Raw genomic sequence first — 24,175 nt, forward strand, 5'->3', positions numbered from 1 at the left:
CGACATTCTACCACCAGAACCCCGCCATCTATTATGCACGAGGCCTGTGGTAACTCGAGGAAGATAGCAAGACTCTGCCCAGTATCGTCTAAATACTCGAGGGGACCGAACATGAGGTTAATTCTTGCTTATCCGACTCCCGAAACCGAGAATGTCTAGGTACACGCTTCAGCACCGTGATTCAACGGAATCGAAGCTCGGATATTGTATGTATATTGATCACGTTAGACTGTAGTTCGCACCACATGAGGCATTACACGAAACTGTCCAATATCAATGCCGTGCCATTGCCTGTGGTTTGAATATCGTATTGTATCAGTCAGTCAGCTGCTCTAGTCTGCATCTGCAACTAAGGTAATCATGAAAGTACAGTACGTACCCCTTGACAACATCTGCCGATCCCGTACGTGCGTGCGTGCGTGAGTGAGTGCATCGGGCGGAACTAAACCCGCCGTAACAATCTACAGCTCCCGGGGGTGGTCAAAGCGGTTCCGCCGGGCGGGATCCACTCTGGGGCAAAAGGACAACGTGATTGGACAAGACGGTCAAGCATCTAAAACAAATCGCCAACGTCAACACAACACCAAAAAAATCGACCCATTTTGATGAAGCAGGAATCTTCATCGAGGCTAATTTATAATTAACTTGCCATATCATTTAATATGCCGACGTACATGAGAGTGCTACCAAGGTCAGCCTTGCGTACTTCGAGGCTGACACAAAGCCTTGCCCGCCGACCCTTCCACTCATACGATCACCCACCACCACCAGGAGCATTTGGCGATGCTGAAAAGTCCATCCTCGCTGCTGCTTACAAACACGTCCCGGAACATGGTTTCTCACAGAAGGCTCTTGGTTGCGGTGCAAGAGACGCCGGCTACCTTGACATTAGCGCAAGCGTCATCCCCGATAGTGCCTTTGGCCTGATTCGATATCATCTTGTTACCCAGCGAGAGGCCTTAGCAGCTCGAAGCCAGCAACTATTTCCTGATCCCAATCAGCCTGGCATCTCGGCGAGAGTGGAGGAGTTGACTTGGGAGAGACTTTTGGGTAACAAGTTGGTTTTGGATCGTTGGCAAGAGGTAAGATACGTGCCCTGGCTTTCATGTTACAACTTACTTACGTTTCCGCTTCATAGGCATTGGCCATCATGGCTCAGCCCAGTTACATACCCGAATCCGTAAAGGAGCTAGCAAAACTTTCCGATGAAATTTGGTTCCTTGCCGGTGACAAGGCCGTCGACCCTTCATGGTACACCAAGCGTGCCACCCTCTCCATGATATACAGCACAAGTGAGCTATTCATGACCAACGACCGTTCTCCTGATTTCGTCGAGACAAGGCAATTCCTTCAGCGAAGACTAGGCGAGGTCAAGTCCATTGGCGGCATGGTCGGATCGTTCGGTCAGTGGGCCGGTTACACACTCAGCGCTGGTGTGAATATACTAAGGAGCAAGGGTGTCAGGGTTTAAGGGGACTGGCCAGAAAGGAAGATGCAGTTGTAAAATAATGTATGAGACGTGTGTACCATTGTCTATAAATAGAGGCCTCAGCAGGCGCATGCTGTAATGACATCTAACGCTGGCGTTACCTGTGGACCAAGGCGAGGCATTGCTCAAATCTGTACAAAATCCATTCCGACAAAGTACGCTGGTATCACTCCTAACAAACTCCACAATGCTCAAGTGCTTTTGTCTGCCCATCCTCAAAGCGCCTCCATAAAAATCCATGTTCCGCCTGACGCCCAACTCCAAGATGCCCGTGTCAAGTATACTACATCTTTTACTGGAAATTGTCAAGGGTTCGTTGACGAGGGTCCGTTAGCCTGAAAAGAGTCGTCAGTACTCAATCTTGCAGTCAATGAGGGGATACAAACCGAATGATCTTGACGTCTTTGTCTAACCGTGCCCGACCTTCGATAGCATTAGGGGTAATAAGGATGTACTGTCTCGAAACCGAACGACGAGCAGCGTCCACCTACACATTCTCTGTTAGCTGCCTTCAATCTCTTCCACAGCGGATACTGGATTACTCACCAGCATATTCGTGCTGATGGCGCGATTCACATTGTCCATGAAGACGTCAAACTCGTCAAGACAACGTATAGGCGAGCCAATCGCCTCCCAAACTGATAGAAGCATGCATATCGATGAAAATGACTTTTCACCACCTGACAGAGTCTTCGTATTCCTTCCAGCTGAGCTCTTACGTGTCTCATCTGGCTCAATCTGGAGAAAGACCTTACGAGCTTTATGGTCGAGGTCGATTTTGCCACGGAAACCTCGTTCACTGAGAAGGTAATTGAATTGGATGCGAATTCGCGCACTGATCTGGCGCTGAAATTTGCGCCAGAGTTCTAGGCGATTCCCAATAGCATGCTTGAGAGCCACAATAGTATCATCGAGATCCTGCGTCTGTCTCTGAACATCTTCAAATTTCTCTTGAGCTTCTTTTGCTCGATCATAAATCTGTTGGTCTGATGCTCCAAGTCGTGACTCTCTCTGCTTGATTTGTTCCCGAATTTTCGTGTATTTCTGCTCGATGCTGCTGTGTGTCTCGTTATCCGGAATGTGAACTCGCTCCGGTGCTGTTTGCCTGGCCTGCTCTATGAAGTTGGCAACTTCTTCGGCCTTCCTATCCCTCTTTTCCTCGGCACGTCGCCGTTCGTTTCTGGCGATGTCAAGAACCTCGAAAGCACCATTCTTCTCCGCTAGAATCGACTTCCTCATGGTTTCAGATGTCGCAACCTTCTGCGCTGCTTTGTCGACTCGGTTTTGCCAGTCCTCTTGCTCGTTCTTTTCCTCCTCAAGCTTTCGCCGGGCTGTCTCCGCCTTTTGCTTGAGTTCTCGCTTCGCCAGTCCCATTTCTCCATACTGGTTTCCAAGCTGCTCCTCCTCAGATCGTCTGGACTCGAGCTCAGCTCGCAATATATTGAGTCTGTCATCAACGCCATCGAATGCATCCAACTCCATTTGCACACGTTCCATGTCAGCTTGCGTTCTACGAAGATCGCCCTCATACCTCTTGACATTTTTCCGTTGATTATCAAGCTCTGTTCTGCATCGCTGAACCGCTTGTTGAGCCTGTCGCTCGTCGCGATTTATCTCAGCCATTTCTTGACCCAAGTGTTTGAGGTTTTCTTCTTGGATCTCAACCTGCTGACCAGCATCTGTTTGCATCCTAGGACGCATCGTGTACGGTGGGACTGGACTTGTACCAACAGATCCATTCCGGTTGGTGAGTCTGAGGCCCCATCCTCGCTTCCCACGGCCATCGTGAAAACAGAGACAAGCACTCACGTTACGCGGAGCCGCACCTTCAACCATGACCCGTTCAGCCTCAACTCGATCACGAATGAGAATGATTTTCTCGATTTGGTTGCTGATAATGAGTTGCGATCGGACAATGTCGTCGTCAAACTGAAGAACGCTCAACATGGTATCGAATCTAGGATCAGGCTCCTGGGTACTAGTGTCAATCCTGCCTCCGTAGGCAATGTAGATTGGGGGCTGTCTCTTCAGGCGAAATCGACGCATCAAATTTGCGAGTCTCGTTTGATCCGATTTACTCCTGACAACGAACGCGTTCAGTCCTTCGCCGAGTGTTCGCTCTAGGATCCCTGACCATTCCGGCTTTGAAAGTCGGATATGCGCTCCAATAGGCCCGACAGGTTTCTGCTCCCATCCTCTCTCATTCTCGATGGCTTTGACGAGGTCCTTAATCTCTCTGTCATAACCATCGAAACGACCTCCAGTAGCGGCCTTGAGTTCTCGAACTTGTTGCTCCACTGACACGATCTCTTTGCGTTTGAGGTCTTTGTTGTGTGAAAGTCTCTTGAAGTGCTGCTCAGCCTCGCCAAGTCGTGCTGTAAGGTCAGGAAGCTCGTTTTGAATTTCGTCTATCTGTTCCTTTAAGAGCTGTTCCCTCTTTCGAGCATTTTCTAGCTCATTGTCCTTTTGTGTGCGGGCATTTCCTGTCGATTCGCCTAGCCGGCGTTCTTCGTCCTGGATCTTGCGCTGGCAGGCCTTCATATCGTCTTTGGCTGTCTTCAGGCGTTGGTACGCATCTCGTTCCTCCATGAGCAGCTCTGACTCCTCCTTTTGCGCCTTTCGGTAAGCAGCTGTGGCGTTGTCGATGCGTTCCTTGAATGTATCTCGATCACTCTCAATCTCTTCCTTTGCCTGCCAAAGCCTCTCGATCCTCTCGTTGATATTCTCGAGGGCTTGGGTCGATGATTCGCATTTTTTTTCCGCCTCGGTTATGCTCTCATTCCGTCTAGTGATTTCCTTTTCGCAATCCTCCAGGAGACGTTCCTGCTCGACGACCTGAGACCAGACCAGTTGATTAATGTAATGCCGCGCCTTTTCGCGAAGATTCTTGTTCTTTTGCGCTGCTTCGGCAAGCCGGCGTGCGGCTTCCGACTCTTTTTTAACCTCTTCGATCTTGGCATTTAAATCATCTCTCAGTATGAGGGTCTTGTCAAGCGTGTCTTGTGACATCCTGTAGTCGTTGTCCAACTGCTCTAGTTGTACGCCAGACACGAAATACTTGTACTTCTGGGCTGGAGTCGCGGCGTTGAGAAACTGTCGCGCGTTGTCCTGTGACAGAACGGTGAGGGGATTGCCGATTTGTAGCGCGTACCATTCTGATATCTCATCTACCTCCTGCTTCTTGGTTGAGATGATTCTACCCAGGGCACTCTTGATCTTGAAACCACTACTTCCCGATTTAGAGAAGTGGCGCTCAACAATGATGGTTTCGCCATAGATATCGGGCTGGTAGGCATCTGAACCGGCATTCTTGATCTTGACGACCAAGCTACCCTGCTCGCAACCCTCCTTGACAAAGGACTTGAGACTTCCACCTCGGTTGGTATCGCTAGCCTTGCCACCCAGACAAAGTGTTAGTGCGGTCAGAACAGCACTCTTTCCACTACCATTCTCTCCGACAATGAAGTTGATCAGTGGCCCTAAGTCAACATGTAATCGCTCGTGGCACATAAAGTTGAAGCAGGTAATGCTCTCGATGATACCACTCTCCGATACTACATTGTTGCCAAGATTGATGACCCGCTTGGCGAGCTTCTGAGTCGCTTGCTGGTCGTCCCAGTCAGCGTGCTCTAGATGTTTGAAGCCATTGTCTCGCATGATCTCGTATTGCGTTTGTGGTGGTGCGGCCATATTTCTGCGGTCTTCGTCATCTTCGCTTTGGTCACTCGGCGTATGTTCTCTTTGGGGGGTTCCCCTCGTCTGGCTGTCGTCTACGGTTACTCTGGCACGCTTTCTCTGTGATAGTACAAGAGTTAGATTGCATGCTGCATGGGGGCGGTTGGTGTATTCCTTACGGTATCTTCTCTCGAGAAGTTAGATTGCGCTTGTCGTACATCTACTATGACATCGTCCTCTTGTTCAGCGTCTCGTCGCGATCTCTTGGTGGGTGCCATGGCTGCGATGCTCAAGGCAACCTCGTGATGGATCGATTGATTACAAGGCTGTCAAGTTTTGTCGTAGGTAAATCGGTATATGCTCTTTGGTATAGAGGCAGACTTGTTTGAAGAGCGTCGTGAACGAGAGGCGACAAGGACTGTTCAGTATGTATTACCAAGAATTGTTGCGATCAGACATGGTCAAAGAATGGTAGTTGGGTCCTAAGTATCCCACTATACGCGTCTGGGGTGGACGGGACGTAACAAGCGTGTCTTATAGTGGGGACAATGTCCAGAACAGGGCTAGCGCAGATCTGTCGTAAATGACCCAGAATTCCAACATCGCTGCAGGCTGCTTACCCGGTAGCTCTCATATATAAATAAATGAACTCAGAACCCCAACCTAAGCCTCCCTCTACAACTCATCAGGAGATGCGGTTGATTGATGGCATCATACAAAAGTCATGTCATTCAGATCGCCAATTATAGAAGAAGAGGAATTCCCTCAACACACAGGCGGTGCGGAAGAGGCAAACTTCAAGAATCAACTGCCAGATAATTGCGTCGAATATCTTCTTTTTTTCATAGACCCTCAAGTCGACATTCGCAAGCAGCTTGCACAAATCGAGATTGTCCGAAAGTCTGCCATAGAGCTTGCTACCACACTTACCAAAGATTACATATGGCAAAAAGATGAATTCAATCTGACCCTTAAAAATGAAAATGGTAAGTGCCATCCTTATAACGTCCACCACTTTCAAGATACCCGCTAACATCTCTGATAGGACTGTTGTACCTCCATGGTATCACTGATTATAGCGATGCCGTAGAAGACGAATGGCTCATCGTATACATACTAAGAGAACTATCGAAGTCCCACCCTAACCTCTGGATCCGAGTATTTGACACAGACGGCGAGTTCCTCCTTGTCGAAGCAGCCAATGTGCTGCCCAGATGGTTGAACCCCGAGATTGACAATAACCGAGCCTGGATCAACAAAGGAAACCTTCTTCTTATCCCCGTCAAAGATGGAGAGGGACTCAGAGCTCGCCATCTTGAACTACCGGACGCAGTCCAGGTGATCAAAACGAAACGAGATGCACTTGCTCACTCAGGTTTCGTCGAAGCTGAAGCCTTCTACAGACTTGAAAAGTACCCAAGGCAGATCAGTGAATCTCTACACCATTCTCTCATTACGATCCCGAGGAAGTTGGCATATATCCTTCACTCCCTCCCTAAATCTGTTGCACCAGCAGTTGAAGAATTCTATCTCCGGGACCCGATCGCCTTGAAACGTGTAGTCTCACCAACCCAACCATTAGCATTCCCTCCAGAGGACCTCATCACAGTATCTGTCAGGTTCAGCAAGGTACTTTTCGCTCAGTTGCGATCTCAACGGTTCGATGCCCCGCCGAGTTGGAGCGAAGTCCTTCGGAAAGCGCAGAAAGAAGCTCCTTCAGGCGAGACAGACACAGTCATGGCGAGATTGGATATTGGGATGAAGCTCACATGTGGATTCGAAATGCTGGCTGCGAAGGCTGAAAAGAGCAAAAGCAGAGTTGTCCGCGAGCTTGCTATCGAACTTGAGGATCTCTCAGAGGATGGCAACGAGGCTCTCCCCTCAGATGAAGACATCAAAGCATGGACGGATCACGACCGTGATGATAGCGAAGCATGGATGGACATCAACTACCAAGACTTCGAGAAGGAACTGGATGGCAAAAGAGAGAACGCTTCCTCCAACTCCAAGTCTGGCTTTGGAGATGCGAATACGCAATCTGACCTTCGGAAGATTGTGTCTCGCTTCGAAGCATTTCTGAATGACGACAGTGCTGGAATGGACGGCGCAGAACTTGACGAAATGGATTACGATGATGATGACGACGACGAATTCGACGAAGACAGCGAATCCGAGGACAAGGAGGTTAGCTTTGACGAGGAGGAGTTCGCTAAGATGATGAGAGAAATGATGGGTCTACCATCCACAGGCCCAAGCACAAACACGGCAAAGAAGGCCGCGACTCAGCCCAAACCCCCTGTAATTGAAGAAGAGGACGAAGAGGACGAAGAGATCCAGAAGCTCACCACGGAGTTCGAAGCAGAGCTCAACCAGTTTGGTGCGCTCAAGCTCGACCCTGTCGAGAAGCAAACCCGTCTCAAGGATGTAACTCAAAAAGAGGGAGAGAGTAGCCTGACGGACATTAAAGAAGAAGAAGAAGAGGACAGCGATGGCGAAGTCGATATTGACTACAACCTGGCAAAGAACTTACTCGAAAGTTTCAAGAGCCAGGCTGGTATGGCTGGACCGACTGGTAACTTGTTGGGTATGATGGGCTTTCAACTACCACGAGACGAAGAGGATGAGAATGAGAAGGAGGACGAAGAGACTGGTCATGGCTCAGCAAAAGGGAAGGGAAAAGCAAGAGCATAGTTTGTCGATGGACATGTTGCTCATGTTATTCACGAGATATAATTCTTGCATTCAATCATGTTTCAGTGAGGTGATCATATTATGTATCTATTCATGTATTACTCACACCGCTCACATACAGCTAGTGGCCTGTAAATATGGTCGTATATAATCAAGGTTCGCTATCTTCGTCGCTCTCCTGTCCAGAGCGCGGTCTCTTCGCAGGTGACATCTCACCACTCATACGCCTACGCCGTTGCTGGCCTCGATCATCAAGTTCTTCAAGCCGAGCCAGCACATTGCCGAGATGTTTTCGAGCTGAAAGTTCTCTCATGCTGCTGTCGGTCTGCGGCCTGTAGTACTCTCCCACTAGAGTGACCACCGCGTGATAGCACTCGTAGAGCAGCATGCGAATGTGTGCATTGTCCCGATCTTCGATGATGCTTGCCGTCGTTTCACCTGGTAGTGGGTTGTCGAAGCCTCGCCAAAAATCACCTGAAAGATGTGGTCGTTTGCTGAAGACGGTGGCCATGAGGGGATCACCGAAGACGCAGTTGCTCCATTGTCGTAAACCAGTTACTTCGATGGGGTTTTGGCTTGGCTCGTCTGCTATCATGTATTCCTCCTTTCTGCTGGTATCGTCCTGAAAGACTATCCTGTAGTCTTGTCGCACCTTTCCATCATTGTCTAGTTCCCTCGAAACTCCTTTTCCTAATTTCGGTTGTGGCTGACCCTCTTTAGGGAGTATGTGAGATTTCTTCTCGCTCTCGTATGGGCGGTGTATTAATGTATTGGAGTCTTCGCCGGCATCTAAGACAACAAGTCGCGGTTTCGTTACTGCATCAAGCAGATGTTGGAAACGCTCGAAATGGTGTCGAATATTATTGTAATTGAACATAATGGTCAAGTCCTCTCCATCTCGAAGGACCGATTCCAACAGACTATGAAATGCTACTCTCCAGGAGTCAGCACCCTTTGAATCAGTCAAGCTTCCTTCAAAACGTCGTGGGGGGTGATGGACAACAGAGGGAGGTACTGAAAGGACATCAGCGGCAATACCAAATCTCCTGGTAGGTGAAACCTGGCTGGATATCCGACGGAGTAGCTGGCCTGTTTGGAAGTCCACTGTCCATTGCTCGCGGGAGTCTAGGGGCCCTGATAGTGCGGATATGGGAGTGCCTCTTGGCGGCCGGATGAGGTTATATTCAACTGGGAGTACACCACCAATAGACTCATGCCGAACAAGGGTAGGTAAGTATCCAGCCAACAGTTGAGGATCGGTCTCATTCACTAGAAGGGTTTGAACTGCCCTGCTTGTAGGTTCTTTAGCCCCGACGTCAGAGCAGATTTTCCTCTCTCTTGCAACAGCGGAAAGCCACTTGAGCACAGCAGCTTCAGTACCAAGGGTTGACTTCTCAGAGCGTAGCAACCGTATAACCGCAGGTGGGGGTAGCGCCAATAGAAGACTCGGACCCTCTGTAACCTTGACATTATAAAGACGCCGCAGTCGAGCCGAAGGAACAACCTCGAGTTCCTTTACCGCCAGACGAGGGCTGATGCCGTTGAGCAGGGAGAGGACAGAACTCTCTGGCGGAGCAGCCGCCATGGGACTGAGAGTAGAGGTCAAAGAAGAAGAAGAGGAGGGGGAGATAGAGGCGTTTGGAGAGGGCTCAGTAGAGGTCAGGTTTCGGGTCGAACGGGGGATATTGTCATGTACAAGGTTGCAGCTTTTTTGCGCAACACAATGGCTCAGGAGGGGTAGACTGTCGTCCCGAAGGGTGCATTGGTACGACATTCGAGTCATAGGGAAGAGGATATATATGTAGGATGTGATATTCAGGAGAATGGCTGATCTGATCTGCTATGTGGGTTGAAGCGCTGGCGAGGCGGAGGGAGTCGAGAGAACGGCTTTAAGTAGGCGATAGCCTTTAGTATATAGAGGAGAGAGAACAGTATGTTCTATTATGCCTGACAGGATACTCTGCAACACGAGATGAAAGTAAGTAGACTCTTAAACTAGCCGTCTATTATATCTGAGTAAGGAAGGATGACAGATATGAAGAAGTGCCGACGACAGGTAATTATCTGGAAGACTGAGTAGATAGATATAGGGCAAGTGGTAGAAAGTGATATATGAGAAGGACCAGGATAGAGAGGGTAGATGAAGGATGTAGTGTGGTAGTGGAGGTTGTTATTAGCTTCCGCGATACAGAAGCTAGATTCGCCTTCTCGAACGCCTCATGCGTATGCAAATGCAAGAACAACGAAATGAAAACCCGGCAGGCAAAGAGAGCTAATCAGAAAACAGGAGGAAGAGGCATAAGAAGGATTGACAGACAACGGTTGCGCCAGCATATCTCTCGAGTCCGAGAATAAGTGACGAGGATGATGATGATGATGGGTGGGTGCATGCAGTGAATGGACGAACGATAGACAGACAGAGTATTTACATGGATAGAAGCACAAAAAGGCGGAATATACAGGGATAGAATGTCACCGCCTGGCCAGCGAAACTGGACATGACGAGCGAGATCAAGACGCAGAAGCAGAAGCAAGCGAGGATCATGGGGAATGCAAAGAAGCTAACTAACTAGTTAGTTAGGGACGGATCCTACAGAAGAAGGGTCCACGCTTGCAAACGAACGAGCGAGCGAGAGCGGAATAGAGAACCGAACAAAAAGACGGGGGCGTAAACGGAAAATGTAAATGGTCGACGTAGCGAGCCAGTAACTGAAGGGCCAGAGGCACTTTTGTTTAGTCTTGTAGTATTCTGCAACAACCTGGAATAACAGTGATAATCAACTACTGACTGAATATAGAACAAACAGATAGATACTTGCTTGGCTGGAGCAGATGAAGAGCAGACGAAGCCACTCAATCGTAAGGACAACAAACATATCAAAGGAAGAAGAAAAGAAATACAAGCCAAAGCCATTCTTGACCGTATCATATGGTGATATCCATAGCATTAAGCAAGCAAGGATCTATGTATGTATGTATGCATGTACATTACATACAACAACAATAACAACACATCTCTTACGGATAGACACTCGATCCCGCCGGAACGGTGAAGCCGAAACCCACAAGCATCTCCTGGGGTAGGTACTTAGTCAGGAGCCAAGCAAGCGAAACTTTTTAGAAGACCACGGAAGACGAAAAGTAGATATAGTATGCAGCACAAGGAACAAGGAACAAGGAACAAGGGGGTTACCGAGTAGAAAGACGCCCGCAGCCTTAGTTCAAGCCTCTTTTCTGAGTAGGTATTACGCCAAGAGGTGAGGACGGAATAGACTCCGAACGACTAGAAGAAGCATCGAAGACAGGCAGAATGCAAACTGCGACCTCAGTCCTTCTATACTGTAGGGCTCTGCTGACTGTACTTGGCTGTGAGCTGAAGTTAGTGAGGTGGTTCTATAGTATAGTGTGCTTGCTAGGTAGCTAGGTACAGGGAAATAGCCTCAAGAGATCGACATTGAGAAGCGCGGATCGGAACGAGAACCGCACAGCCATTGGACCATTTTGCGAATCTTGAAGCGAGGCATTCCAACTACCACTAATCGAGCCCAGCCAAGCTAGGTAAATAGCACTCTGACCTCGGGTACCATTCCCTTGGAATACTGACCGTGACCGCAACCGTGACTGACTGTATACTAAAAACACTTTGGTGGGAGTCGACATATATCAGATGACATTATATCATGCGCCCGTCGCCTTTGCAAGAGAAAGAAAAGCACCCAAAAAACAAAAACAAAAAAAAAAGAGCGGAATGTCAGACTCTAAATGACGAAGCCTCTGGCTTGCATCGAGAAGCGAGTCGGGAATTTTATGATTGGCTACCACAAGCGAAGCTGACCTGGGTCACATTCCGCTAACGCAAACAGCCCCTGTCTAGACTCTAGTTGTTATACTGCAGCCTAGACTAACTACTCCATACCCTCATCATCATCGTCATATTATCGTATCGTATTGGATACAAATCCACCACTGAATGATTCCGCTGTCTTGTTCAGCCCCTAAAACTGCACCAAAACAAACCCATCTTCAGCCACACCCGTTTGCTTTAATTAACAGCACGGGAATGTACCGGGAGCACAAGGACAGGCCAAGGACAACTGGCCCGTACCTTCGGGGCCGAAAATCTCGAGTCATCGAAATCTCTGATGGTCATGGAATTCGATGTGTTTTCGATGTGACGTGACATATTCAAGGTACATACATACATACGAGGGCCTCAACCTGTTTCGACGAAACCTTAGCATCGCATATGGGTACACCATACCCACTTCAACTTCAACCTCAACCTCAACCATGACCTTGATCATTATCCTTCAGACTCCTTGTAAAAGCATGCAGAGAATGTCACCCCTTCATCTCTCACTTCACCAAGTGCCATAAGATACATACATAGACTGCACACTTCTTTGCCTGGCTTAGCCTTACGGCACGTCCCACATCCCGTGTGCAACAAAGCCACGACTGATCAATCTCCTGAGCTGTGCGTCAAAGCCCATCTCTCGATCCCTAATCTCGGGGTAGCTTGAGAGCTAGACACGATAGATCGTGCCTAGTATCTCACCCCATAATAGCAGCACATAGACTTCTCCACCGTTGGCCAGCAGCCGCTGAAACGCATCATCACTCACTTGCATGACCTTCATGATACTCTGGCACAAAATCCCGTTCTATTCACCGATATATGCCGATCCCTTTCTATCCCCATCGCCGTGTGACCTTTCCAACTCCTTGGGGAAGAGAAACCCTGCACTTTGGGGGTCGTATCGTCAATCCTCCCTGTTGAGTTTGTTACAAGACCCCATCCATACCCCCAAAATGGATTGGATACATGAAATGCTTGGCTTCCTAAGCACGAAACTTCGGACATCGAAATTCCATTTTTGCAGATAGCCATGGCATATTTCCAGTGACTGTGGATGGATGGATGGATAGATGTCTGACACCACACCACGTTGAAACCTAAGTGATCCTGCTCGAATCAGACCCCAACGGTCTCCTCTGTGCAGCCATGAGGCAAAAGGGCCTTGGTTCGTCTGCAATGTCCAATACTATCCATTGGCAAACACACCTCTCACACGCGAGTGGCTCAAAAGCTAGCTTACGTTGATTCCGCGACTCCCTCGCCTTCAGGCTTTCCCTTCTGCTTCTTATCCTCCAGGCCCACCTTGTACAGCTCATTGAGATTGTAACGCTTCAGCTCCTCGCTCTCCTTGCCATCAACAACCGAGACTCCGCAGAACGTCTCAACGCTAGTTAGTCAAATGCCATCGCGATAGGTCCAATACGCGAGGGGAGGGGCCGCTTACCTGGAAAATCTCAACCAATACCACCTTGTCGGGACTCGTCAGGTTGACCTTGTGCTTAGGGCTGACCAAGTCCGCAATCTTCTTGATCACCTCGCTCGACTTGAAGGCGGTGTGATTCCGGATGTTATACCTGATGGCGTACTGAAGGGGTCATCGTCAGCTTCAAATAACGACGCTTTCCGCGAATCACAATGTCTACTTACCGTGCAGGCTGCAGACCCCTCACCATCTTGCTCTGATGTAGCGGGCTCTGCGGAAGCTTCCTCTCCCGACTCGCTTTTGAGCTCAAAGTGAGGCTCCATCACGCTGCGGGCCACGCGTTCAATACCCTTGTCTGTCGCCTTGTCCGTATCAAAGATAGGCGTCAAGCGGTTGATGTACTTGGTCTTGCGTTGCATAGGATCCGGGCAGTCCTTGGCATCCTGAGAGGCCTTGGTAACAAGCTTGAGAGGATCAACGGGCTTGACGGTCTTCATGAAGAAGACGCAGTCGAGGCCAGTCCCGATGGGTGTGAAGGTCTGCTTCGCCTTGGGCTTTGGCTGTGCCATGCCGGCCAACTCCTTCTCGATAGACGCCTCAATATCACCGGAATCTTCATCATCCTCGTCCTTGTCTCCAACCTCGTTCGGGGGCTTCACTCCGAACAGTGACTCTCCGTACTGAAACACGTTAGTTTACCAACCCGTCCCCCGTCCAATAGACTGAAAGGGCATCATGAGCGAGTGCCATACCTCGTTACAAAGGTTCTTAAACTCCGTAATCGCTTTGCCCTTCATTCCTCTCGCGTAAGTTACCCAGAGTCCGGCATCGTTGACCTCCAAAGTCCTCCCAAGCTCGACCTGCTCTGTTTTCCTGGCTTTTTGGTGTGGCGTTTGCCATTTACCACCACTGCCTCCCTTCTCAAATGTTAGCCTGGCCTGTTCAATAGAGCCATAAAACAGCTTCCCAGGGTTAAGCAAGAGCCTGATCGCCGACAATGGCTCCGTATTTGCTTACTTTGCTCTTCTTGGTGGCTGGGCCATTGCCTCCTGGGCCCTGCTTTCGCTTTCCAGCTCCGTCACTCATGATCACGTCTGATATCCTACTGTAACTGATAAAATATATGCAAATAGATATTCGTGATGCCGTAGGAGTCTTTTCAAAATGAAGCTAGGAGAGTGAGTCTTGTTGCTGTTGAGCTAGGTCGTTGCGCGTGGAGAATTTTGGTCGAGGCGAATCACGTGTGCTGATTGGTGCCGTTTATAGTTGAGAAAGGCGATCAATATTTGAAGAGAGAAAGCTAAAATAGATATTTCTGAACTATACTGATGTATTTTTTTTATACCATAAATGAATGACTCTTATACTGATTCGATTTGATTAGAAAAGAGTGGATGAATGTGGCTTAAGATGCCATTGAGTGTAAAATCCTAATAACCCAGAGACTTCAGATCCCGCATGATGAAGCATATCACAGCTCACTTCTCCAGATGGCACAGACTTTGAGATAAAAGGTTGGCTAGCTCATGAGTTATGCTGTAATTTCAAATTCTCTCAGTGAAGTATGAACGAAAACGTTAGACATATGCGTCACCAAGTTGTCGACTACCAATAATATAGTTAGCCATCACCAGTCATGTAAGAGAATATAAAAGACATAAGAAAATCGCTTTTCAATTTGAGGTACATGAAACATAGACCATCGTCCGCCACTCTATAGTATAAACCATAAACCACTTAAATCATTATTATGTTCTCCAGGAACGTTTTCCAAAACCCTGTCTATCAAATTTCACTCTTTCTCGAGTAACCATTTAGTGCTTCTTGGCGTTGTTCCTAGCACTGGCCTCGGCAGTCATGATGAGAGCTCGAGGAGCATCCTCTCTGGGCATGTAGAGCTCGACGAATTGCAAGCACTCAGCAGCGTTGAACTCTTTGTCGGTGAGAAGCTCGTTGAGCTCAGTCTTGGTCTTGATCTGGAAGGTCTTGCAGGTCTTCTCGCCACCGAAGACACTGACGAGGTCCTTGTACTTCCAGTTGTTGATGTCGTTGTAGACAGCATCCATACCGTGAATGAATCGCTCAATGGTGAAGCCATCGTTGCAGATGACGAAACTAGAACAAGAGTCAGTAAAAGACGCAGAGGATGATCAGTCTTGAAAACATACATTGTGGGCTTGAGGTGATGTCGGATCATGGTGCTTAACTCCTGAGCGGTCAACTGGAAAGATCCATCACCAACAAAGAGAATTGTTCGGCCTTCCTTGCCAGCATCCTTAGCAGCGAGGGCAGCACCCTGGCAAGCACCAACGGACCAGCCGATGCTGCCCCAGAGAACTTGGCTGAGGGCGGTGACATTGCGGGGAAATCGAGTGTCCCAGATACCGAAGTTAGCGGTACCAGTCTCAGTGACGACGATGTCGTTGGGGATGAGGTATTCGCCGACACGGGGCCAGAGCCAGGCCTGTGTGATGATCTCGGAGCCGTCGGTGTTCTTCTCGACCTCGTTTCTGACCTCAGGGATAGAAGGAGCGGGCATAGACTTGGGGTCGACTCGGTCGATGATCTTGCGTAGGACACCACGCATGGCAACGCCGGGATATGTGGAGTAGCGGACCTTGCAGTGAGTGCTGTGGAAATCAACAGAGTTGATTTGTGATGTGCGGTAAGAGAAACCGGTGGTGTTGAAATCACTCTTGAGAGCACCAATGGTGAGAAGGAGATCAGAGCCCTCAACGATAGACTGGGCACGAGCGGGATGAGAGCCGTCGCCAGCGAAGACACCACCATAGTTTGGGTGGTCCTCGTTCACAGCACCTTTACCCATGGGGGTAACAAAGACGGGAAGGTCGAGCTTGTCAATGAGCTGGTGAACCTCCTTGACAACACGATGGCGGATAGCACAAGAATCGACAAGGATGACAGGGCGCTGAGCAGCGTACATAGCCTTGAGGATCTCATCAACGACGAAGTCCTCGTTACCGGGGTCGTTCTGAGGCTCAGACAGGTCGATGGGGGTGTCAAGTCGAGCACCCTCAACCTTCTCCTGGACCATATCGGTAGGGACCATGATGTAGACGGGGCGAGAGCGGAGCCAGCAAGTGCGGAGAGCAGTATCGATCTGCTCGGCAATCTCGGAGGGCTTGTTGAGCTTGGCGACGTTGCAAGAGATTTGAGCGCTCATGTTGGCAAAGACATCAAAGTCACCGTTTCCGAGAGTGTGGTGAAGAAGCATCTGGTCACGCTGAGAGATGGTAGAAGGGCATCCAACAATGTGGACGACGGGGATGTGCTCGGAGTAAGAGCCAGCAACGCCGTTGACGGCAGAGAGCTCACCAACACCGAAGGTGGTGATGAGAGCAGCCATCTTGGTGACACGTGCATATCCATCAGCAGCGTAGGCTAAGGTTGTTATGTTAGTGATATGGTGTTTTGAGGTCTGTTGATGAAGTCATGATGAAACTCACCAGCGTTAAGCTCGTTAACACTGCCGACCCACTTGAGGTTGCATTGAGGAAGATAGTCGAGGGCGACGAGGTTGTAGTCGCCGGGAACACCGTGAACAGATCGAACACCGACTTCGTAGAGACGCTTGAAGAGGTATTCAGCCACGTCAATTGGCTTTTGGAGGTTGGAGGTGCTCATGATTGCGGATTGACCGGTAAATTGTTAGGTGAGATAACAGATAAGGGTGATAAGGTTGATATGATGGAGGGGTAACAGAGGAAGCTCGAAGCTTATTTGTAGGATGAGTGAGATGTTATGAGGATGGGGATAAGGGGAAGATGATATGAGATGTCTAGGTTAAGAAGTAACCAAGACAACCAAAAGAGGAATGTGATTGATTGTTTGATCGATGGAATGATGAGGAAGGAAGAGAAGATGTTTTCGGTGGAGGGGGAAGGAGGTGTTTATACGTTTGATGCTTCACCTTCGCTACTACGTACGTACTGTATCTGTATGTAGTAAGGTAGGTAGAGAGAGCTATGACTACTAACCTATGAGCAATACAACTGAAGCTTGGTGACAGGTGTGCACCCTCACAAATTGGGTGTACACTCAGCAGTTTACCTACTCTGCCTTACCTTTACCTTACCTTACAGTGTAGCTTGTCACCAATGATACCCCTTGCTCTTCCTTGCTTCTAAACCTCAAATGGGTTGATCTGATCTGATCTGATTGATTGCGCCAAAAATAAGACCATGGTCAGAATGAGCCCAGCCCTGTCCTGTTCTGGCCCTGTAAGTGTCACTCACTAGAATCGGACCTGTCAAGGAGACAGCACGGGCATAAACCCAGCCCAGTAGCAAATTCTGACCGTTCTTCTCGGCTTCAGAATGTCACGATATTTGCTCGCTCGCTCCCGACTTGAAGCGGCCGAAACCGCGATAGTGAGTGGCAGTACTGTACAGTAAAAGCTACGGTGACGGCGATAAAAGTCCTCTGATGGTGATGTAATGACCCTCCCATGGGCTACCAGCGTCGACGCCACGCACACGGGAGGGCGGCTCTTTTACTGCGAACTAACTTAGGTAGCTTAGTGGGCTCTAACTCTGCATTAGCCGCAGCTGTTTTTTTTCTCTCCCCTTCTGTAGCAGATCCGTTGTTGTATGCGTAGCAAGCGTAGGTAGCGACCGACAGTCAGAAAATCATATGATGCCATTGTGCCCTGTTTACGGGCCCCTCCCAATCGGGCAGACTTTGTCAAGGGTGGAATCTTGATGTTGACTACGGGTCTAAGAACGTCTAGAAACATTTCAATGCCACAGAATGAGTGGATACCTCGATAGAAATCGGATGCTTCTTTTTTGACGATGACAGGGAAACGACGGGACGATGAGGAAAAAGAAAGGAAAGGTGCCAGCCACGATCAAATCTGCCTGCATGGATCCAATGGATGGATGAATGTGATCACCCTCGATGAATCCTTGGCGTGCCTCGTCTTTGCTTGTCAGAGCCAACTCCGGCCATCCCGGCTAGTCCGGACCTGTGCAGCCGAGCGACCACCGGCCGGGATCATAGTCCGTAAAACAATACCCGGAGATGCTAAGTTAGTCGTTAGTCTCAGTCTGCGGTTAGAATTGGAATGGATGGGTATTTGGAAATGGCGTTGTTTTCCCTCTCGAGATGCCTGCGACCGGCAATCGACAAGACAACGGGGGTCCAACTGCGTATGTATGTACATACGCATCAAGATCCAGGCACCTGGCCTGGATCACCATCATTAGTTAGTTATTTCCATGGATGTCGATATCGCTATCGTTGCAAGGTCTGCGGTGGTGGATGTCCATGTCGACCCTGGATACGAAGTAGGTAGCCTCCTCATTCAAGGATGACATAACGAGACTTTTATGTTGATACCTTAGTATTCTTCATTGTCCAACTGTACCTAACTATCTTTACCTCCTTAGTCGCCGGGTAAATTGCGTATGAACAGCAAGCGGCACAACTTGCATACAAGCGTAGCATTCATGATCATCACTGGCGTACGTAACGCATGTAGTAATGCTGAGGCAAGACAAGACTCTGCATTACATTACTGGGGGGAAATATCTCAGCCAACTATCCATTCACAACTCTCTACGTATAACACTCCAGTCAATGAAGCAATCATAAGGAAACCAGCATCAAGCGCAATTCAAGACAGGGATCTCGTGTCCGTAAAAGGCCCTTTCAGTCGTACTTTGACTCGATAACATCCCGTAATCGACATCCGATTATCACGACCGATATCATCTCAAGCCTATTGTTTCCTATGTTTTCCGCTCTTTGCCGTAAAATACCAAACCGATATCGTGTTACAATAGCGGGACGATATCAAATCTTTCATCAACGGATAAAGAGCGTGGATTCAGAAGGGCCATGACAAGCATTGGCTGCGAGATGGGGTGTTGCAGGGTAAGGTAACCTGAGATGTTGGGAACTATCTATACACCACCTTGGCCCTAGCTATGGCCATGCCGCTTGGAAGAGAGCTGTATGTAGTTGGTGGTTTTTGGCAAAAAGGCCGCCCGGTAGTTGTGTTGTACATCCGTGTCATGTCAGATCATTCTTATCGCCGCCTAAAGGGAGTTCACCGAAACGAGCAGGGATGTGCAGCTAGGGTGGTGAACTGGCGAGACCAGCTCCCTGGGATATCGTACTTCCGCTACGCTACGTTCCTGAATTTGACCTCATTCAACAAGGTGGCTGTACTGTATTGAACTGACTCAATATCGCACTCACCCTACCTACCTTACCGGGCTGGCTTTGCCTATAAGACGAAGCTATAACTGCTGATATCGGAAATTTGACACTGCTTCAGAGCGGTGTACAGAATTGATTATGCCCATACTGACAGGTGGTGGGACTCGATGAATGTATTTGACTTCATGATATGTTACATTTGATGTACATCTATAGTTTGTCGTGAGATGGGATTCTATGTAGTATGCATACAGTTCTCGCTTCGCCTCTACTATACAGTTCATGCTCCGTCATGAAAAACCCATCTAAAATCGGCGATTCCCATGCTCCGCTCATAGACGTTTCAAACCGTCTTGCCCATCATTTCTTCCTCTGTCCATAGAAAAGTCATTGACATCCCACGCCTTCATCGGTCCGGCATTAACCACACGTGTATGCATGTATCCACACAACAGTCAACGGCCCATCATGCCATTCTCCAATCGGTGTGCAATCGCTCAGGGGCCCAAATATCGTACACCGTACACCGAACACCGAAACCACAATGTGTTGTGTGTGTGTGTGTGTGTGGTGTGTGTGTGAGTCGAGGCCTCTGGTATACAGTATTGGTAGGCGCGCGAGCGTCCCGGCCCGATCCAGCAGCCAGCCTCAACCTCTGCTCAGAAACAGCTCAATTGCATCTTCCATCCTTCCAGCCTGTCCGCCACCGCTCCTCCCACTTGGAACAGTCGAACTCGGGCTTGCCCAGTTTGCGGTTGACGTCGTTGTGTGCGCCGCACAGCCACTTGCCGAACTCATCACGACTGTTGACCTGTGGCGCTTCTCGTTTTAGATACCCCTGGAAATCTTCTGCGCAGACCCAACAAGGATATAGCTTAGAGAACAGACCGACAAAGCTGAGAAGGTCTGATTTTTGCCCACTTGACGGCTGTTCCGGATACTGAGCGGCAATAGAGTGAAGCAATGTCCATGTACTGCGGCCTAGCACCTCGACATCTGGAGGGCAGTCGGCCGGAGGACCCTTAACCTTTGCAGCGTCCTGTTTGAGAGTACTCTTTGTCTGGGAAGCCCATGCAGCAAAAGACGTACAGTTCCGGCATCTGAGCAAGGGTGAGTCAAATAGGGCTCCATTTGCAGGGCGTAATGATGAAACTCACGGTTTGCCGTCAGGGCCTAGTACCACTCCCTTGGGGATCCTCTTAGGCGGCTCAGCAGAGCCTCCTACCGACGACGCAGGGGCAGCGGACGCAGCCGCCTGCTGCTGATTGTTTGGATCGCTCGACATTGAATGGCACCACTTGTGGTGGCGAGATCTCTGACTCCGACTCTAACTTCGACTTCTGAGGCGAGTTACCGCTAAGGAATGAGACGGGAATAAGCAGTCGGCGCTTTCGGTGGAATTATTAGGGGGCTGAGTAAGTGAAACAGATCAGGTAAGCAAGCAAACGATCTATCAATGAATGAATGAATGAATGAATGTCAACGAACGAGATGCCACGAAAGAATCTAGGGACTGGAAAGAATTGGGATCTCGAGACTTTTACGACTGTTGTGGTGTGACGTCTATTTGTCAGCCTCTGTCTACTAACATGCATAGAAGAAAAGAAGCTAAACTGCCGGGATGGTAAAACGGTCTATCAAGTGTCTTCTCTGTATCGACAGACAGAATTCGAGGCTACTCCTTATCGATAAGCCACCAAGTCCTGGAAGCTTCCAGGGGCAGGCCAAATTTATTTAGGCCGGAGCAGCGCCGTCTTCCGGGTGATTATGGGGCGAGGTAACACACTCTCAACCCGTTGTCGATGGAGCTTCTTTAGTGGAGGACGTGCATTCTTCATTCCAGCATCATTTCCGGTCGAGTCTCGTTTTAGTCTCTTGAAAATAAAACATGAATTTATGATTATACAGAAGTGGTGATTCAAGCATCTCTGTCAAACGTCTTCCTATTTGCCAATGTCGTATGATAGTCAGTTCGTGTTTGTGAAAGGCGAGCTTGACAATCCCGTTGCGGCTGTATCATTCATGAACTCATCCATGACCTTACTCAACGCTGTCATGTCATCGCCAACTGAGAAAAATGACGGGTCCAACGCCATGGTTTGGCCGAACGTGTTATCGAAACCGCCAAAGTGGTTCCCCGCGGACGGCCGAGATGAAAGGTTGAATGCTATGCACAAGAGTCAGCAGCAAACAACGAGACTTGAAAGGTCAAGAGACTTACTGGTTGATGGTGATGAAACAGAAATCGAACTCTTTCGATCTTGCTCCAGCATGATCGATATTGCCTTGACAGCTCTCTGAGCTTCAAGAGATTCGTCGGATCTCGTCTCCCAGATGTCCTTTGCTACAATCAAAGCCTGCAAGATATCACTTCGCCTATGCAAATCACGTCCTGCATCGTATCTACTTAACGCAAAGCATAGCATCATGGTAGCTTGCATGAACTCGGACCTCAGTGGTGCGGCAACTCTCCAGCGTATGTTGTACATGAGGCCTCCTGGTTGAGTTTCTTCGTTCATGCGCCGTTGGTGCTCCAGGATCGACAGGGCAGCCTTGATGCATATCTCACTGGATCTGACACTCTCTTCTCCTGCCGACCCTCTGACGAAACTGTGTCGATGGAGGAGGTAGATGGCTTTCTGAGTGATGATATCAAGCATCATTCGGTTAAGGATAGTAGCTGGACTGTCCGCAATCGACTCTTCGATAGGCCTTAGCCTGAGCCAGTCCGGCAAGGAATCTGCGGCTCTCTCAAGCTTGGCCTGCAAGGTCGCAATGGTAGCCGGTGGAGGGGGCCCTGCTTCGGTTGTGTCGTATATCTCAGCAGCAACTTTGATGACTCCATGCCTGTGGATATTAAACGCCAACATGGAGGGCTCTGAATGTGGCCTTTCAGGCGGTAGGGTGTCGTGCTCAAAACCAATATCGCTATCCAGAAGATACGAGGGCGGGCGAGTGTCACATTGGGAATCTTTGATAATACGTGGAAGCCCAATTTGGGTACTGGTGAAGAAGTCGATGCTGTACAAAGCTGTCCACGCTCGTCGCCTAAGCTCAGCTTGCAATGGTCGGATATTTGGCCAGTGGGATGGCTCACGATGAAGACCCATCCGCATGGCTATCCTTATGATAACACCCATGAGGACCCAGTTCCCAATATTGGCATCGGCATCGGCCTCTTGGTCAACAGCAAAGTGCAATAAAAGCGTCTCAACCGTGTGCGCGCTGGAACGAAGGTAATCTCCAGCAACTAAGCAGTGAATAGTGAGCGTTCGGTAAGTGTCCAGCGTTGTTTGTAGTTCAGAAGCGGACAAGCCATGCATCCCTGCCTCCTTCTTCTGTAATGATACAGCCATGCTCATGATGCTGAACAAGAACCCGACCCAGATGATGGAGACAGCTGAGGGGTTTACCCAGAAATTTACATACTATGGACAGATTAGCCATTATCTCCTCAGACGTTTGTTATGTGCTGACTTCTGCAAGGAATTTGCCTCGATGAAGGATGACTGGTAAGGCGGAGTTAGCAGTTGACTGAACATGAAAGTCATGACTTACTTGAGTCGAAAGTGTTGAAGTACTGGAAGATGTATCTGTCAACTATCTTGCGAGGAGGAACTAAAGCGAGAATCTGGTCCACGGGAAGGCACGAAACATTGGCAAGTAGAGATATTCTCGGTGCCGGAGACTGCTGCGTCAAGCCACTAGCAAAAGGAGAAGACCCTTCACTGACAATATCGGAGCCATCATCAGCGAGCTCATCTCTGAGTTGTTGAATCTAGGGTATCACGTCAGTTGAAGGTCTCCATAATGAATCTTGTTCTTACATCTTCCAATATTGTAGCCCAATGTGAGCTACCTGTGTACACAGCCTGGTTATCTGCCAGGCTGAGATTTCCCATTCGAAGACTTGGCGATGTGCCTGATGTGGTTGGCTCAAAATGACTCGAGGCATTGTCTGGTTGGATTGCATCGTTCAACGACTGGTTTGAACTCTCAGCCTTATCTCTCAGTTCCGTCACCAGATTCTCGAGACGAGCTATTCTCTGACGAGCTTTCTGGTTTCTGTTATGAGGTCTGTAATCTATGGCATCCTTGCGTTCTTGTTCCGAGCAAGTAAAGATGCACTCGGTAGGTTTTCCGCGCCGTGTGCAGGCGCCGCAGGGTGACTGTCTATCGCATCGAAGTCTGCAGTAAGGTCAACATCATATCGGGTCTCTCTGGTTTGTCTGGCTTACTTGCGTCCCCTGCAGAAAGTACAGCTCAGAATTGGCTTCTCACGTTTTCTTGTTTGGGGGTTTGACTGTGCTTGATGAGTTTCCATGAGTTAGAGCGGTTAGGGCTTATTCGCCTCTAGACCCGACAAAAATGATGAAGCTAGTGTAGATTGAAGTTTGGCTACTGGATGTGAAGTCATTTCACTCATGATCCTAGGAGTCACACGTGATTCAGCACCGATGATACCCAACAGAAGACATGGCAGTAAGGTATGTGGTATATTTTGTAAAATACCATGTCTGAGATCTGGTTTACTGCTTATCGTGAGAAGCGTAGCTCATTCAGGGAATGTGCCTTGAGCTGGTCTCTAATTTTGACGGTCGAACGATAAACATCAATCCAATGTTCATATTGATTAAGACGGATAAACGGAATGTGAGTAGTTAAATAAAGCGGCTCAGCCTCTCATCTTTGTTTCAAGCAGCAATAGCGGACAAACGAAGGATTTTCGGACGTTGATCCTTCGTGGAGGGTCGTTCAGCGGACGGTCGGACGGTCATGGTGTAAGCTCATTGGTCAATTATGACCGTCCGAAATACCATCTCTCTACGGACATTGTCGATGGATTCCATGG

General features: G+C 48.9%; 8 protein-coding genes across 8 annotated transcripts; 2 read left to right on the forward strand and 6 right to left on the reverse strand.

The window, feature by feature from the left end:
• Positions 1-674: 674 nt before the first annotated feature.
• FPRO_06345 (uncharacterized protein) lies at positions 675-1,471 on the forward strand (the record flags this gene model as incomplete). The annotated part of the gene is made up of 2 exons (XM_031228752.1): positions 675-1,082; positions 1,139-1,471. The coding sequence occupies 2 exons, from the start codon at positions 675-677 to the stop codon at positions 1,469-1,471; spliced, it is 741 nt and encodes a 246-aa protein (XP_031079057.1).
• A 310-nt stretch (positions 1,472-1,781) lies between these two features.
• On the reverse strand, positions 1,782-5,442 carry FPRO_06344 (uncharacterized protein; the record flags this gene model as incomplete). The annotated part of the gene is made up of 4 exons (XM_031228753.1): positions 1,782-1,824; positions 1,876-1,976; positions 2,036-5,284; positions 5,344-5,442. 4 exons carry the CDS (start codon positions 5,440-5,442, stop codon positions 1,782-1,784), a joined length of 3,492 nt encoding a protein of 1,163 aa, XP_031079058.1.
• Positions 5,443-5,888: 446 nt separating this feature from the next.
• On the forward strand, positions 5,889-7,855 carry FPRO_06343 (uncharacterized protein; the record flags this gene model as incomplete). The annotated part of the gene is made up of 3 exons (XM_031228754.1): positions 5,889-5,943; positions 6,013-6,150; positions 6,210-7,855. 3 exons carry the CDS (start codon positions 5,889-5,891, stop codon positions 7,853-7,855), a joined length of 1,839 nt encoding a protein of 612 aa, XP_031079059.1.
• A 151-nt stretch (positions 7,856-8,006) lies between these two features.
• Positions 8,007-9,440, reverse strand: FPRO_06342 (uncharacterized protein; the record flags this gene model as incomplete). The annotated part of the gene is made up of 1 exon (XM_031228755.1): positions 8,007-9,440. One exon carries the CDS (start codon positions 9,438-9,440, stop codon positions 8,007-8,009), a length of 1,434 nt encoding a protein of 477 aa, XP_031079060.1.
• Positions 9,441-12,950: 3,510 nt separating this feature from the next.
• On the reverse strand, positions 12,951-14,223 carry FPRO_06341 (uncharacterized protein; the record flags this gene model as incomplete). The annotated part of the gene is made up of 5 exons (XM_031228756.1): positions 12,951-13,094; positions 13,159-13,299; positions 13,362-13,817; positions 13,890-14,054; positions 14,155-14,223. The coding sequence occupies 5 exons, from the start codon at positions 14,221-14,223 to the stop codon at positions 12,951-12,953; spliced, it is 975 nt and encodes a 324-aa protein (XP_031079061.1).
• Positions 14,224-14,951: 728 nt separating this feature from the next.
• Positions 14,952-16,782, reverse strand: FPRO_06340 (putative pyruvate decarboxylase; the record flags this gene model as incomplete). The annotated part of the gene is made up of 3 exons (XM_031228757.1): positions 14,952-15,252; positions 15,306-16,539; positions 16,605-16,782. The coding sequence occupies 3 exons, from the start codon at positions 16,780-16,782 to the stop codon at positions 14,952-14,954; spliced, it is 1,713 nt and encodes a 570-aa protein (XP_031079062.1).
• A 3,211-nt stretch (positions 16,783-19,993) lies between these two features.
• On the reverse strand, positions 19,994-20,608 carry FPRO_06339 (uncharacterized protein; the record flags this gene model as incomplete). The annotated part of the gene is made up of 2 exons (XM_031228758.1): positions 19,994-20,423; positions 20,481-20,608. The coding sequence occupies 2 exons, from the start codon at positions 20,606-20,608 to the stop codon at positions 19,994-19,996; spliced, it is 558 nt and encodes a 185-aa protein (XP_031079063.1).
• Positions 20,609-21,290: 682 nt separating this feature from the next.
• On the reverse strand, positions 21,291-23,647 carry FPRO_06338 (uncharacterized protein; the record flags this gene model as incomplete). The annotated part of the gene is made up of 6 exons (XM_031228759.1): positions 21,291-21,490; positions 21,545-22,751; positions 22,801-22,832; positions 22,882-23,101; positions 23,151-23,511; positions 23,562-23,647. The coding sequence occupies 6 exons, from the start codon at positions 23,645-23,647 to the stop codon at positions 21,291-21,293; spliced, it is 2,106 nt and encodes a 701-aa protein (XP_031079064.1).
• Between the last annotated feature and the right edge of the window lie 528 nt (positions 23,648-24,175).

Source organism: Fusarium proliferatum, assembly GCF_900067095.1.
Source record: "Fusarium proliferatum ET1 genome assembly, contig: FPRO_scaffold003, whole genome shotgun sequence".
In the NCBI taxonomy this organism is placed as follows: domain Eukaryota; kingdom Fungi; phylum Ascomycota; class Sordariomycetes; order Hypocreales; family Nectriaceae; genus Fusarium; species Fusarium proliferatum.